Raw genomic sequence first — 16,988 nt, 5'->3', positions numbered from 1 at the left:
ATTTATTAATTGGAAAGGCTAAATTACAGGTACAAATACATGTGTTTCTGAGTATCTCATATGCTTTGGTTTTTCCCTTGAATTTTGTTAACTGAACAGCATCCTGCTACCCAAAACATGCCATTTCTCAATTACTTGAACAAAGACACTGGCAGGTTAGACTACAGAGAACAGATTCATATGCCCTCAATCTAAACAAAAGTTCACCTTGCCTGTGAAATGTTTATGCTAATCTCTCCCCACAAGATGCAGATGTCGAAGACAAACCAGTGTCTATTTTTCATGGACAAGCTACATAAAATACTACCTTTCAGAATGAAAAAAGTTCCTGATGGTAAAATAATATGTTCAGGCTCATGGCCTATATAATCTCCCTCAGAAATGTTTCTGTCTTTCTGTCAATATGTTTTAAGTTACTGGTTTCAAGATCATTCTCTCCTCCCCTTCTGCCAACATTCATATCCACTAAAATCTATGCAAGATTTCACAAAGCTCTGGAAGAAAAATTTTAAAGAAATCTATAAGTCCGCAGGGTTTGCAAGCTGTACCCAGCACTATTTTTTAATGCGCCATGAGTATTAATCATCCTTATTTTCATTCCCACTCCAAAATAAAATAGCAAACACTAAATGAATTATGTTAGTGAAATGCATTACGTTAGTAAAAAGTTGGTATTTCAAGATAGATTTCAACATATAAATGGGGCTTTAAGAATTGAACAAAAAGCAAACTAGATTTGAAGAGACCTGGAGGTCATCAGGGTTTCCCAGATCTCCACAGGGCTTTGAAGCAGTGGGGTCCCTGAACTTTTCGAATGGTACGAAAAGCGCAGAGGAAATTATAGCCATCATAAAGCTGCACAACATTCCGCGTCATCACTGGGGGCTGGAATTATTGCCACTCCTCTGTGACTCTGGCTGACATACACAGGTCTATGCACAGGCCTGAGGACTGCTCCTGGCCCATCCCCCACCACGCTGCTCCTCATTCCCTCCATCCCCTTACACCTGCCTCCCTGCTGCTCCTCAAGCACACCAGACACTTCTGCTCAGGACCTTTGTCCTTGCTGGTGGTCCCTCTGCCTGGAGCAAATACCCAAATGGCTCACTCATTCCCCTACTTCATTCAGGCCCCTCCCCAGAGGCCTCCCTCTCAAAGAGGCCATCCCAGACTACCTTATCTCAAATGGGCCTCTCAACCTCTATGTCCTGACTCACTGTACTTTCTTCACAGCGTTATGACTTTGAAATGATCTGATGTATTTGTGTTTTGTCTGCTTCTCCCATAAGCATGGACCTTATTGTGTAATTAACTACCGTATCCCTAGCTCTTAGTTAGTGCTTGCAAAGTGCACTCAATAGATACTTACTAAATATATAAATTAGGAGTTTTAGATGTCGCTGCATGAAAAACACACACAGAAAAACAAAACATTTAATTACATATTAAATCAGACTGTTTGTTAGACAAAAATCTTTTAAGACATAGAATCCATAGGGAGAGAGAAGAAAAAAAACAAAACAAAAGGAGCCCTTAATAATAAAAGGGGAGGAAATCATTTCTCTCTTCAGGTTCTGGTTACGTCACATATGCCTAGACCAGCTTGTGTATCGGATCCTGGCATACTCTCAAAAGGGGAAAACCAGTGGCAATATATTCTACAGGACTGAACATGACTTCCATCATTGTCAAATACCATTTAGGAATAAAGTATTTTAAATATTCCTACAATCAGTAAACAACTCAACCACTGTCACTCAAACTTCTCCAACAAGGCCTATCCTGGGACTTTCCTGTGAAGCTTCCAGCAACCGAGTATGACATTTTAAGGACTATTATTAAAGAGATGTACAGCAACTTAATGAGAAGAGAGAGTGGCATTTGGTTAGAGTCCTTATAGTCATGTTCTTGGATTATTTTCATCATAGCCCTATAAATATGTTTGAATGACTCACAATAAGCCTTTACAAATAATATATACAAAACCATCTCCTATTTTCCTATTGCTTAGTTGGTAAATGAAAATATTATGTTTTCTGTATATAGTTTAATAAACCTCTCTAGAATCTTAAAATGCCTTTTCCCCCCAAATAGATTCTATTTATCAAATATGGAAGTCATTTTTGTCATCACATGACTAACGTCTCAAAAACTTAAATCTGGATAAACAATACTAAATTAAGGCTGGGATATTTTGAAACAGCAAGAATTTGTGTGTGGAATGTTTTAACAGGTCATGGATTCCTACGACCACTCAGTATGACTTCTACAAACACAAACCAAAACCCGACCAGTGAGACAAATTTCACCAAACATCTCAAAGTAAAAATGCTTAACAAAACCCAGAAATGTGTAAGGTTATTCTGATTCTGACTCTGAGGAATGTGGCCCCGGGAGCATCAGCGTGGTGCAGAGAGAGGGCATAATCACACCAGTACTCGCATTTATGGGGAGAGTCCCTGTTGCCAGCTCCTTCTTCATATGTATGTTTTTATTTAATCCTCATAACAACACTCTGAGATAAATACTATCTTCATCTGACAAAAGTTGAGGCCTAGAGATATTAAATGACTTGGCCAAGGTTGTACAGCCAGCAGGATTCAAGGTAGTACCCCAAACCACTGCACGGTACAGCCTCGAGCACAGTGTCCTCCGCAAGGCAAGGGAGGGAGCTGCCTGGAGCTTTCTTTTCTTCAGAATTCACCAGAGTTCCAATAGCTAACACACCAAATGTACATGGTATCTCACTAAGGATGGTATTTACTGCTCCCGTTTTAGAGATGAAGGAAAGGAGGCACAGAGAAGTTAGAGACCTGGACAGGAGTAAACCCAGGATTCCAAGCGAGGCAAGCTGGCTCCAGGATCCACGAGCTGCAACACTGCTCCACCGCTGCTCTCCCAGCTCCTCCTGGCCAAGCTCTCCCGTTCATCCGGACTTGAAATCTTCTTCAGCTAGGGCATGAGCTAACCGGACTAGATCATCTCTACGTTTCCTTCTGGTTTTTCAGTGATACGGTGCTCAAACATCTGCAAAAGGTGTTTTTGCCACGATGAAAACACTCAGGATAGGGTTTTTGAGGGATCTTGCTTTTCCCTTCAGAGGAGGGAAATGCAACTGATGATGATCTTAATACAGTCCGAGGATTAAGGCTCGTGGTTTAGAATTTGGTATAAACAAAAAATGTTCAATCACAATGTTTTCATATTAAAAAATAGTTAACCATTTCATAAAGAGAAATGAAAAAAAATTTAAAAACCTATAAACTACTATTCTTTCCATTATATCTGTATCGTTTGTGTAGCTTCCTTGCTGGAAATAATGGTCCTCAAAGTTTACATCTCAGAATTCATATGAACTCCATTAAAACACATGGCCTATCATTCATACCTCTTATTAAATACTGTGATGAAGTGAACTGGTTTTCTTGCACAATATTTTTTTTTTTTTAGCCTCACCCGAGGATATTTTTCCATTTTTTTTGTATAGATAGAGTGGGAGGGAGAGAGAGGAAGGGAGAGAGAGTGAGAAACATCGACGTGAAGGGACACATCGAGTGGCTGCCACCCGCACGACCAACCAGGGCCGGGGACAAACTGCAACCGAAGTACGTGCCCTTAGCGGGAACCGAACCCGGGTCTCTCCGGACCGCAGGCCGACGCTCTAACCGCTGAGCCAAACTGGCCAGGGCTCTTGCACAATATTTTAAAACCATCTGTATTAGTTGCAAACATAAAAAGATAGATTCCACATAAAAATCACAACTCCTAGCTTCTCTCTCTCAAATAAGGATCTATCAACCAAGGGCCTACACTCCAACACGGCAACACCAGGCAGGAGGTGAGCAGCAAGCAGCTGTTTTCATTGTTTTTTTCCATTTATATTTATTGTTGAAAGTCTTACCCACGTCCCTCCTTCCCCCTCCCTAACTGACGCCCCTCCTTCCCGCTCTCAACCCACCCCTGCACTCTTGTCGGGTATCCATGGGTTCCGCATATATGCATACAAGTTCTTTGGTTTATCTCTTTCCACTCCTCCTCCCCTCTTCCCTCTAAGTCTGTTCCATGCTTCCATGTCTCTGGATCTGTTTTGTTCGTCAGTCTATTTTGTTCATTAGATTCCACATATAAGTGAGATTATGTGATACTTGTCTTTCTCTGACTGGCTTATTTTGCTTAGCATAATACTCTCCAGGTTCTTTCATGCTGTCTCAAAGGATAAGAGAGCCATCTTTTTTACAGATGCATAGTATTCAATTGTGTAAATGTACCGCAGCTTTTTTACCCACTCATCTACTGATGGACACTTGGCTGTTTCCAGATCTTAGCTATTGTAAATAGCACTGTTCTGAACATAAGGATGCATATAATCTTTCTGATTGGTGTTTCAGGATTCCAAGGATATATTCCTAGAAGTGGGATCACTGGGTCAAATGGCAGGTCTATTTTTAATTTTTTGAGGATATACCATATTGTTTTCCACAGTGGCTGCACCAGTCTGCATTCCCACGAGCAGTGTACAGCAGCTGCCTTTTTAAGTGAAGCAAGGGCTCTCCAGTTTGCCCGAGTCCCCACCACTTCCAATTATACTGAACTTGGTCACTTCACTCATACATTGTGTCCTGAGGGCATCTGAATGTGAGATCCTCAGGCCACAAGCTTCCCATTTTGAGCATTTCTTCTCTGCTAAGTACCTGAGATATTATCACAGCTTCAAATTTGCTCTATATTAAACACTTGCCTTGCTCAGCTGGTTGAGCATCGACCCATGCACCAAGAGGTCGCTGGTTCGATTCCCAGTCAGGGCACACACCCAGGCTGTGGGTCTGATCCCCAATGTGGGGGTATGCAGGAGGTGGCCAATCGATGTTCTCTGTCATTGGTGTTTCTCTCTCTCCTTCTCCCTTCCTCTCTCTCTAAAAATAGATAAAGAAAAAAATTTTTTTAAATAAATACTTGCCTCCTGTAAAAGTAAAAACTACATCTATCGTAAGTATATGCAATAAGGGTCACACCTCTTTAAAAGCATTCCTTTTTAAAATTCCATAATCCTTACAATGCTAATTATTTAATTAATGTAAACCAGTGGGTTCCCAACATGGACAACACATTTCAACCAACTGTGTAATGTAAAAAAAATAGACCCTGACCACCCCAGGTCAGTCACATCATAAGCTCTGGGGGTGGAGCCCATGCAGCCTTATTTTTCTAGGTTCACCCATCATTCTGATGGCAACTCAAGTTGAAAACTACTGATGTAAATTCTATTGACATGTAGGGTGTGACTTATAAATCAATAAGACTGATTTCTACAAGCCACAGATAGGAATGATTCTCATTACTTTACAATAAACATTACATAAACACTTAATATGCTGTCATCTTTCCAGGTTTTGACAAACTATTATTTCTTTATTCTAATATCTGAAGTGAAATGCACACATAACACCATCTCTTGTCCAAGTATGTTGTTTGATGTTTGTATATTTTAAGCAGATATATTGGTGGTAGGCCCCTGGAAGTGACGAAGTGAAGCCAACCTATAAAAGGGAGTTTCCAACTCGGGCAGAACATTGAGACACATTAGTTTAAATCACACATTGCCAACCATTGAGTTGAGTTGGTGTCAAAGTCCAGATGTCTAGTGTCAGAAATACCCTATCAAAAGGTCAACTGGTTAAAAATCTGCAATCTGAACTATCTATAGATTACCTGGGGCCTATGGAACACCTTGCTGATGCCTAAAGGGGACTTTTAGTCCATCATCCACCCGCCTGTCTTCTCTCCCAAGGAAAGGAGACCTAGAAAAGTTAACCTGGTATTTCCAACATGAAGGCTTTCTGTAATATGTCCTTAGCTTGAGTTTACAAAGAAACTTCAAAAACCCCATTTCCTTCATTTGATGTTTGATACCTGAGGAAGCCTGGGCATAATTTAACAGTGAGCTGTACACATATGTCTCCACAGACTACCTTGCTTTTGCCATTACTTACACAATTACTCCATGTACCCAGAATCAGACAGCCAAATTAGCATTCGAGAGACTTTGAATGAGTTAGGTAAGAAAAAGGGGGCTTCCATTTTAAGCCCTGATGTGCTCCAGCACCAGCTGTTTGAAGTCAGGTGATACACTCATGTGACCCAGAGCGTGCTAGCTCTGTGAAGGCTGCCAGGAAGTGTCCGGCAGGGAGGGCTCCAAACGCATGCCAAAGCAACCAGGGTTGGCGATGAATTCCCTATGTTTGTAGCCGGGTCCTGTTAGGTATCGTTGGCCCAAACACATATTTAAGATAATGTACGTGAACATAAAGCCATTGTTTTAATTTTGAAAATCTAAGCAAAAGAGAAGTTTATAAGTGTGTATGGTGTTAGGTATTATGTTTGTTGGGGGTCCTCTGCCCCGGGATAAATAGCACTGAAAGAAAGCTGGTTAGCACCCTTAGACAGTTTGGTAATTACAAGCATTTCAGAACTGCCAAATTACTGTTTCCATTGTTGTCACTGTGATGATGGGATGCTCGTGCACCCTCCCAGTCTACAGAGACATTTCCTTCACAAGTCTGCAAAAATTTCTGTTTCTACCAGAAGGCAGTCATCGGGTCTCTCCCCAACCATCCAACTGCTCCCTTTGGAAATCCAGTCTTTCAGTGTGTAAGACACTCAGATATCCAAAGGCCTTCGATTAAAATGCAAATATACTATAGAAGGTCACAGCGTAGGCTGGAAAGGGCAGGTACTAATATAGACAGGAACACCTGAGAGCACAGCCTGCCCTTTGCTCTCTGGAGCATTTTACTGACCATGAACTTCAGGCCAGGTTATCTGGTCCATTGTGTTCTATGTCTGTGTTAAATGGGACTAACAGTGTGCTCTTAAGCAACAAATATAAAGCAACTAGCCAATGCCTCACTAGTGGGCCCTTCATAAGTAACAGATATTGTGACTATTTTATAAAAAAAGGAGATTGTCAAAAGTGTCCAAGTTTGAGAAGCTAAAATATAGTGAAATCAAGATTCAAAAATCCAGTTCTATTTAGCCTCAGTTCAAGCTTTTCCCCATTCCAATCCCTTACATCCCTTGATACCAAAAACCCCTGTCAAAGAGGCTAGAGGAAGCAAGATATACTTTTGTTCTAGCATTGTTTAAGCCCTGGAATGTTCTAGGCAACCAAATATTGTAGGTAAGGCAAGAAATGACTCAACCAAGCTTCATAATATCTTCAGCCTGGAAAATAACTAACCAAGTTTAATTCCCAAGTATATAAATAAAGACATGGATTTCCTTTTCAAATCTTTTTTTAAAAAAATCTCATACTGTAAACTACCCCAGACTAATTGCATAACTGGTGTTTGTGCGTATGGACACACAACTGTATCATTCCTCATATAGGCACCCCTCCCAAGAAGTTAAGCTTTGAAGCTATGTGTTTCCCTGCCTGAAGTTACCTTCGTAACTTACTCTTTTCACAGCTCAAAGCACTTCTCGATTTTTATTTTCATCTCATTTCTGAAATCACTTCTTGAGGAAGAGGCGAGGAAGAGCACGAGGCCCACTCCCTCAGGAAGGGGCTGCGTTTCGGGGTGTGGGGGGCAAAGAGCACAAGTGGTGACCTCAAGGTCTGGGTCTGGTGCGGGCAATCCTGGCAGAGAGGTGGGCAGTGCTACAGGACGGAGGGAAGGGCCCACTGGAACGATGTTGTCTTTGCAGGCAGAAGAGGTTTACCGTCCCGAAGAACAATAGTTCTGCTTTACGTACAATCTTACCAAAATCAACATTCTAGTTCATATTTCACAAGATAAGGATTTCACTTAAATGGTAGCATGCTTAACTCCAACTCGGAAGTACTTCTAGGATAGGGTAATATTTACTTCATAGGTGTGCAGTGAAAATGAATTAAATGCAAACTGAAACTGTGTAGAATGATCTCTGCATAGTGGGGACTTCCTAATGGATACCAAGAAATGGGCCCAAGTTCTGTGAGGCCTGCAGCTTTAGACCCTCTTTATGGAAAAAGAAAAAAAAGCAAAGTTACAAATACAAAATGCTTATGAAAGAATTTATTTATCATAACAAAATACAAAAATTTAAAAGCTGACATTATTACCTAAACATCACAAATTCAAATCAAGAATGTCGCATTCTGCTGGGCTGATGTAGCTCAATTGATTGAGTGTTGTCCCATGTACCAGGAGGTCGCTGGTTCAATTTCTGCTCGGGGCACATGCCCAGGTTTCAGGCTCGAACCCCAGCAGGGGCATGCAGGAGGCAGCCAATCGATATTCTGCTTTCACATCAATGTTTCTTTCTTTCTCCCTCCTCTCTCAAAATCAATAAAAATATATTTTAAATGGTGCATTTATAAATGTATATTTGCATTATTGAGTATATTCCTAACAGAAGGAACTTATTAGCTACACTCAGTAAGACTTAATCCTCTACTTACAATTCTACACAGCTAAAAAATGGAAGAATTTTCCAGACTAGCTTCTGGCTCCATATATTCAAACCAGTTTCTACTGGCAGATGTTGTAGTACACACATTCATGCTGCGATGCTACCTCAGCCCCTGCAATGACGTGTAAGGACCCCAGGTGAGCTGGCACAGCGGGTGGTGTCTGGGAAGTGATTCCCATAGTAGGATGGCCAGGAATAACCTACCTAGACTCAGAGATGACTATGAGCTGTACAAATATATCCCACTAAACCCAAACTAAAGGTGTTCCCCAATTCACTTCCCCTTAGCTATATCTCAAAAACACTCTCAACTCCAATATCATTAAACCCAAGGAGAAATGTTACCGAGGGGAAGTCAGAGTAGAAAAGGAAAACATTAACCAATCACCATTAATCTTACTTTTTCAAATCTGACAAGTTGCGATCCCATGAACACATTGCTGCGTACACCGACAGCGCTCCTCCAGCTCCTTGGAAAGGGCCGGTAGACACCAGCCATGTATTAAAAGTGGTGAAACATATACTGTATAACAGAGGGACCCTGGGGTTTGAGCTTCATTAACTGCACAATAAATCTACCTCTGTGGTTCCTATTATTATTCATCATTTATCTCAGTCTCTACATGTCTAGTCTCTCCAAATAAATTTTAATTCCTTGGAGACAGGAAGTACTGTCATAAATATCAGCATATAGGAAATACTAGAAAATGTCTGTAGTAATTTTCACTATCTATACTGATCTTGACAGAGACAAAGAAAGAGAGAATATAAATGTATGTTTGTATTATATACACATGCAGATATATATATTCACACATGTATATTTGTGTATACATATGTATATGTGGTATATATACATTGATAAATATACATGTATTATTTATTAATGTATTATATATTATACATGTATATGTATTATAGTTTTACTTATATGTGTATATATGTAAATAAATATATATTTCTATATAAATATATATACATTTATCTATACATTATATATAGATATCAATTCTACATATAGTACCAAAGAAATAGTGAGTACATGCTAATACCGTGGAGTCCAGATCCTGTCCCTTCAAGGTCTATCTCAGGAGAAAGTCACCCTCCTAGCCCAGCAGACAAGGAAAAGGCTTCCTTTAGGAGGCCAGTGCGCGAGCCAGGCAGGGGCCACTCTGGCCATGAGGAAACTATCAATGCCGGTGCTGAAGAGAGAGTCTTGAGAGCCTGTAGTTAGTGACTCAAACAGTCACTCTGACTCCTGCCCAGGTGGAAAAAGTTACTGGAAGACTTCATCCTTAAAGAGAATATCCATTAGTCTGGTCTCTGCTTGCCTATAGCCTTTAAAAAAACAAACAAAATAGGTGAAAACTAATGTGACATTCCAGTGCTTACCACAAGCGGAAAATAGAATTTTCTTTAAACTGATTTAGCCTATTAAATGAAAGGCATTTTAAAAAAAAAACATACAAATTTCTGACATTTGCTGTTCCCGATTTTCAGATAGACATCTGCTATTCTACACTTCAGCCAGGTCAATGTGAAACAAGTCCACTACCCCATCATGGAACAAAAGCACTATCTGCAATCCAGCGAGCATTTCTCCGGTGCCCGTGACAGGTCTCCACTGTCCAGATCTGAGGTCAGGGGCAAGGATGGGGCAGGGAGAAGAATACCAAGACATGTGAGGTATGATACTTTCCTCAAAGCAAAAGCTGGACAAAAAGGGAGGATTTTTAAGGGGGTCAATAACATTGTGTCTTCTCTTGGACCTCAGTCTAAAATACAAGGCCTTTGGCTTCCAAACAGTCCTAGGAAAGCCCCTCTCGTCAATTGTCACCAGCCTGCTCCAGCCTTGAGGCTTCTTCACTGTCGTCCACAGGAAGAACTGGGTTTTCTGAAAACTGCTGTCAGTTTGCATTTCTAGAACTGTCAAGATGGGAAATCTTGTATGTAACATGTATGTACTCTAAAGGAAACCATTTCCCAAGGAATATGGAAGGCTTTTGTCAACCCAGTCAGTTGCAGGTAGCAGGGTTTTTCTGTCTGTACCTTTCAGTCACACATCAGAAAACACGTATACCACAGGAAAACAATCAGAAGCTTATGAAACTTATGAGACAGGATGTTCACCAGCAATGTTTCACAAAGTGTGAGTTGACTATTTACAGGTGAGATGCGGGCAAAAGGAACAACTACTGAAGACAGTGTTTTGGAGAATGTCATGACGTTTTAGACACACACACACGCACACACACACACACACACACACACACACACACTTAAAACTTCCTGGGCTTTGGGACCTTTCTGTGAACCATGGGAGGAAGTAAGAAGGCATCTTGCTGCCAAACCACAGGGTGCAGGCAGAGAGCAGGGCAGGCAGTGACAAGCCTTTCATTCATTCATTTTTCATTCACTCATTCCTTCTCCCCACAGGAAATATCCTGGAGGGACTGTGCCCAGAGGCCCAAGGCACAGTGCTTCTTTTTAGTCCTGGGGTTTTTTTTAAAATAAACACAGGCCACAGGAAAGGCCATGTTGGAAGCCACTGGCCTTGACACCACTTTCCAGTCCACAGTGGCAAAAGTTGTTGCCAGCATCTAAAGTACCTCTGGCCACACAGAAGAGAAAGTGGCCAGAGGCTGCAACCCCAACGCTGGACTGTTGAAGGTTCTCCTGTATACTATACTATTCTCAATCTTTCCTGGGAAGGGCCCGATGATTTTACGTAGTTGTAAAATGCCTCATACAGCAACACAAGTAGGTGGCTACAACCCATATTCTGTTAAGCTCTAAAGTAGACATTCACAGAAGGATTCCAAACATATGCTTTTAGTAAAAATACAAAATGGCAAAAAAAATCAGATGTTGATAATTTAATATTGCAGATGAGAACTTTACACTTATTAGCTCACTGAATTCTCATCACCACTCCATGGGGTAGGTGCTGTTATCATCATCATTATACAGAGGAGTAAACTGAGGGACAGTGTAGTTAATCCATTTGTTCACAGTCAAATAGCTGATAAGTGGCAGAGGTATATACTCCACCCATACAAGCTGGGCTCACTATGTTGCCTCTCAGCTGAACTCATCTCAAGAGTTCAGTTACTTTCTGAAGGAGGAGACACAGATCCATTGTGTCCAGAGGGGGAGTAAGGATGGTACCGCCTAGTTCTTCACCTATTTGGCAATTTGACATAGGCCCAGCTTTGCATAATTGTCTGAAGTTCAAATTCCAACTCACACTTACCAGCCATGGACACTTAGGCAAGTTATGTAACCTTCCTGTGCCTCAGTTTGTTCATCTATAAAGTGGAGACAATAAGGGCTGAGTACATATTGTATACCCATTTATTTAGTATACCATGGTGCTTCTCTGAGGAGATAATGCAAATGTTTACTAAGTTATCACTGGAGCTAAAGTCTACATTATTGATATTAACTACCTTATTTTGCTTTCTGGAGACTTTTACCTTTATTCATTGCATGGTTTACAAATCTACCCTATGAAATGAAGCAGCATGGATTTATTACCTGAATTTTGGAGATGAAGAAATTAACAAGTAGAGACTCACAAGAAACCTGCTGACATTCAGGGTCAAGAACTGCCAAGTCATAGCTACTGCAAGCCACTATTAGTCAGTAATATTCCCATCTCCTAATGGGGCCTCTACAGGAAAACCTGAGTCAATAACAGCAAAGCTGAGGCTCCTAAAACCTGGGTAAAGTTCCAAATGACCTGCTAGTTTAGTACCATTATAGGAATAACTGAATTGGGCCAGATTCTGTGTTTCAGTTTAATAGGTGTGGCCTGCCCTGGGGCCTTTGCACTGTCTGTTCCCTCTGCCTGAAGCTCAATGTTCTCTGTATGTTCTCATGGCTAACTCTCTCATTTCTGTCAAGGTTTTTACTCATCTATCAGCTTCTCAGTGAGGCCTACCCAGACCAACCGATTAAACATTCTAACACTTCCTCTTCCCAATCCACCTTAGCCTGCTCTAATCTTCTCCTTTTCCATACCACCTTCAATATATTATATAATTTACTTCTTATGTTGACTGTTCATTGTCTATCTTCCACCACCAGAATATAAACTCCCCAAAGGCTGAGATCTTTGTTCACCAAAAAATACCAAATGCCTAGAACTTGTGCCTGGTATAAAATAGGTGCTCAATATATATCATTGCACAAGTAACTTCAGAATGCACGTTTACAAACATGCCAAATAATCAAACCTGGCAAGAATGATTAACTAGTTGTCTCTCTGAGACCAAAAGCCAAAAGATTTCACAGCACTGGGATGCATGGATAGAGACACAGGCATTTCATGAGTCTGTGACATGACCTTCACTGCTAAATTTAGTGCTCTTGCTGTTTCTATGATGCGTAGTCACTGTTTAACTTCACCTATCTAGGATATGCATGTCAAGAATGTGTTTTTACAAGCCCAAGTATCTACTCACAGGTAAGAAGCAAACATAATCTGATCAGCTTTTCCCTTCAGAGTCAGGCTATGAATAAAGTGACAGCGAGGGCAATGGAGAAACACTGCACAGTTACAGGGCTGTGGGCTTTCTAGGCAATTTAAGTTGGGGGAGGGTTTTAGCTGGGATACTCTGGCCTTACACAGAGACAGGTGCTCAGTACTAGACTGTGATGGCACACGGGAAGACAACAGGAACACAGGTGTAGCACTATTCCAAGAGTAAGGAAGATGGCCCTTCCCTTGGTTCTACAGCCCCAAGTCCTTGTTTCTTATGGGTACAGGAAAATAATTTAAAGCAAGAGCTAAGTGTACATGTGTAAGATAATAGAGACAGCTACACTCAACTTAATGCACTTAATTAATCTGTACTAAACAATACAGTTATAATGGAAACTATGAGCCTTGGACACTAAAGGCCTTGAAAAATCTGTCTAGCAAGAAACATGCCATAGTTCCATAAGCTTTCATTTCATTACTGCTTAAGGATTTTGACTAGTATTTAAAAGGTAATAACTCAGAAAAATCCCCAAGATGGAAATGCCACCTAAACATATCTCTAATACTCTTATGATTGCTAAACTCCTTGAAAAAAATTAAAAAGAATATTAATATATATCTCTTAGTTATCTTTTCACACATCTTTCTAAAGTGACCACTCGACAACATGGACATGAAATCAGTGTCAATCATCAAAACAACCATTGAACAGTCTCCAAAAATTTATATACTGAACCACAAACAACAAATACCACTTAACAACAGATCTTTCTCTAAATGCTTTGTCTAATATATTTTTACTCATGTCTCTTCATCAAAAGTGTAGTTAAATTACACTGCCTACTAATCAGTTGTTTGTTTGTTTTTAAATTCCTGAATCAAGTTATTTTTATTCTTATTTCTTTCTGCATATGGAGCAGGTGTTTGAAAGTAAAGGGCATCTCTTCAGCTGAGGAATACAATAGTTCAAGAGGGTCTCTTCAACTTGGGAATTTCAACTGTTTGTTCATTTAAACATTTATTTTCCATAGTTTGCCAGTTTCAAATTAATTCCAAAGTATAGTAATTGTTAGTCTTGCTACACAGTTTGCCTAAATCATAGCTATTGTTATAAACTTAATTTTTCAATATTTTCACTAAAGGAAAAAACACTAGCCCTTTGGGAGTGGTCATTACTTAAAAGTTGAGTTTAAGAAAATCAATGAAAACTTTAATCCTCTTAAAAAATGTTTGCACAATCCTAAAGACAATTTCTGCAAATTTAAAAAGCTCTTGTGATTTACTAACAATTAGTATTAAATAATCTTATTGATTACAAACTAAATCCTCAAGAAGGATAACTGTAACATATTTTAATAAATATAACTTATATTTTCTTTTAACCAGCTAATAGAGTAGGCAGGTGATATGGAAAAATTATCTTACAGTTACAGTGAAATTATTGTTAGCCAGAGTGAATGAGCTATGCAATGACAGCCTTCCCTAGGATAGAAAACATTATTTATTTATATAGTATATATTTATTTACTTATTTATTATTATTGTCTATTCATTATTGAAAGTAAGAAAAGGAACTTGACTAACAAAATTTCTATTGGAACTTTGCATTACTGGAGTTCTAGTATTATTTTAAACTACCCATCATGAAAATAATCTGATTTACCCTTTAAGCAACTTCAGGTATGACTATTCAATCATGAGATGAATCAGCAAATTTGTTAACTCCATTAAACTCTCCTATAAGACAATCAAAACTTGCTGGCTCTTCTGTCATACCTTTATCAGAGGAGATGGCAGAAGCTATTAAACGGATGTTTTAAAACGTGGTACATTTCAAAACCTTGTCAATTACTCATCAGGATTATCTTTTGAAAGGCATTTTGTAGACATTTTGAATGATTTTTCCCCCATCCCGGATGCCCCATCACGTCCCATTCTAAACTAGCATTCAAGGCTTAACAAGCACCCACTGTGTGCGAAGAGAAAGCATTACCCTAAGTCAAAGAGCACAAGGCTCGGCCTCATGTTATTCGTGCATAAATACACAGCAGTCGTGATTTATTCTCTCAACTTTGTAGAAACGTGAGCGGCATCCACATGGCTGAATCCATACCATTCATTTGGAAACGACTTTCTGGGGCCATCTGCAGGTCCTCTGGATTAGACAGCCCCGTTGGGGCATCGCTTCACCTTCCAGCCCACCCAGAACCACTCGTGGGCGCCGGCCACACCTTCCGCAGGTGCTGGATCGCCGGGGCCAGATGAACCTGACCCACCACCCCTCGCAAGAGCTCCAGACAGGCGTGTGCAAATGTGTGCAGGGACTTCAGCGAATTAAAGAACTTGTTGAAAGGCCCCGGGTCCTGGGCAGGAAGGGAAAGCAGCCGCCCCGGGAGGCGCCCTCTCCCCAGCGGTCCCCGCGGCCCCCGCGCCCGGGGCGCTGCGCAGGCCGCCGCCGCCGATCCCGGGCACAGCCGGCGCACTTCGGGCCTAGTACCATTTGAAAGGCAAATCGCGGAGCCCGGGAGCATTTAAATGCCCGGCCGCGGGCCTCGGGGGACAGCTCTGCCGCGGACGCAGCCGCAGGGGCCTCCGGGGCAGGCGGGCCCTGGGGCGCTGGGTGCGGCCCGCGGGTGCACTCGGGACCTCAGCCCGCAGCGCCCAGGCGTCCGCGCCAGGCCGGGGCAGGGGCAGGGGCGGGCGCCAGGTCCCCCGGCCAGCGTGCCGGCCCGGCCGGGGGAGAAGGCGAGCACCGGCTCCTCAAGCGCCCGCTGCCGGCTCCGGCCCCCTCCCGACGCACCACACCTAGCAACCGGCGCTGACAGGACGCAGTGGCGGCGGCGGCGGCGGGAGGAGGAAGCGGAATGGCTGCCGCGGTGGAGCCACCCCCGCCCCCCCGCTCCCACCTCCCGGCGGCTGCAGCCGCCGCCGAACCCTGACAGCTCGAGCCCGGGCGGAAGCGGCGGGCAGCGTGCAGCGCCCGCCCCCCGATCCCCGGGTGCTTCAGGCCGCTCGGACCACCCGGGCCAACTAACTCCGCGCCCCTGCCCAGCGCCGCACGCCCGGCCCCGCCGCCGCATCGCCCCGCCGCCGCCCCCGCCCGGTGCACCCCTTCTCCCACCACTTCGCAGCCGGTGCGCACGCCCCTCGGAGTCCCCCAGCCCGCCCGCCGCGGCACCTCGGGGCGCCCTCCCCCACCCCACCCCGCTCCCCGCCCCCAGCACCTCGCGCCTCCGCATCCCGCCACCCCCACGCCCCGGGCTCGCACACACCCTCCCCGCCCCGCCGCCGCCTGCCTCCCGCCCGGCCACCCCTGGCCATTCTGGGGTTCTCTCCCGGGCAGGAGTTTCCAGGCACCGGCACCCCCGCCCACCCCCGGTCATTTACCGATGTGGTTGTCCTCGATGTGCTCGATGAGGTCGGCCAGGGTGGGGAAGTGGAGTCCGCAGCCCCCGAACCGGCAGGTATTGGAGAAGAAGGAGGCGGCGGCGATGCCTGTCATGGTGCTACATCGAGAGCCCCCCTGGTGTCGACTCTGCGAGCGCCGGACGGGCGGGCGGAGGGAGGGAGGAGGGCGGCAGGGTGGGGTGAGGGGAGGAGGGGCTGGGGGAGGGGGAGAGAGGCGGGCTGAGGGGAGCCGAGAGGACGGGACGGAGGGAGAGGGGCGAGAGCGATGGCAGGAGAGCGAGGAGAGACCGGGAGGCTGAGGGGAGGCGGCGGCGGCGGCGGGAGCGGGAGCGGCGGCGGCGGGAGCGGCGGGGGAGGGGGGGAGGCCGCCGCAGCTGGGAGGAGGGACCAGGGCGCGCGGCAACAGCTGTGCGGCCCCAACCTCTGCTCCTGCACCAAGGCCTCACCTGGGAGAGCCTGCCCCCAACTTTTATCTCCCTGGGCCTGCTCCTCGCAGTCGGTAATACGTGCAATCTGTCTGGAGCCTCCTTGGTTATGTATATTACATTCTTGGTATACACACATCTATTAATTACACATGCAGCCAGCCATGGGAGTTATCCAGGCCCCTCTCGGGGACATTTGTTTGCATTTGGCCACCTGT

The 16,988-nt window shown here is 43.6% G+C and overlaps 1 protein-coding gene across 1 annotated transcript in view; it reads right to left on the bottom strand.

Moving 5' to 3' along the window:
* The window catches only part of JAZF1 (JAZF zinc finger 1), a 325,678-nt gene extending 309,020 nt beyond the window's left edge, over nt 1-16,658 (bottom strand). Inside the window, exon 1 of the mRNA XM_036247075.1 lies at nt 16,325-16,658. Coding sequence (XP_036102968.1) covers nt 16,325-16,439 — 115 coding nt within the window. The 5' untranslated portion in view covers nt 16,440-16,658. The remainder of the gene's footprint in view (nt 1-16,324) is intronic.
* Nucleotides 16,659-16,988: the final 330 nt, after the last annotated feature.

Source organism: Molossus molossus, unplaced genomic scaffold (assembly GCF_014108415.1).
Source record: "Molossus molossus isolate mMolMol1 unplaced genomic scaffold, mMolMol1.p scaffold_m16_p_7, whole genome shotgun sequence".
NCBI lineage: Eukaryota > Metazoa > Chordata > Mammalia > Chiroptera > Molossidae > Molossus > Molossus molossus.
Note: the sequence above shows the minus strand (reverse complement) of the source record. Positions and strands in the feature narration are given on the sequence as shown.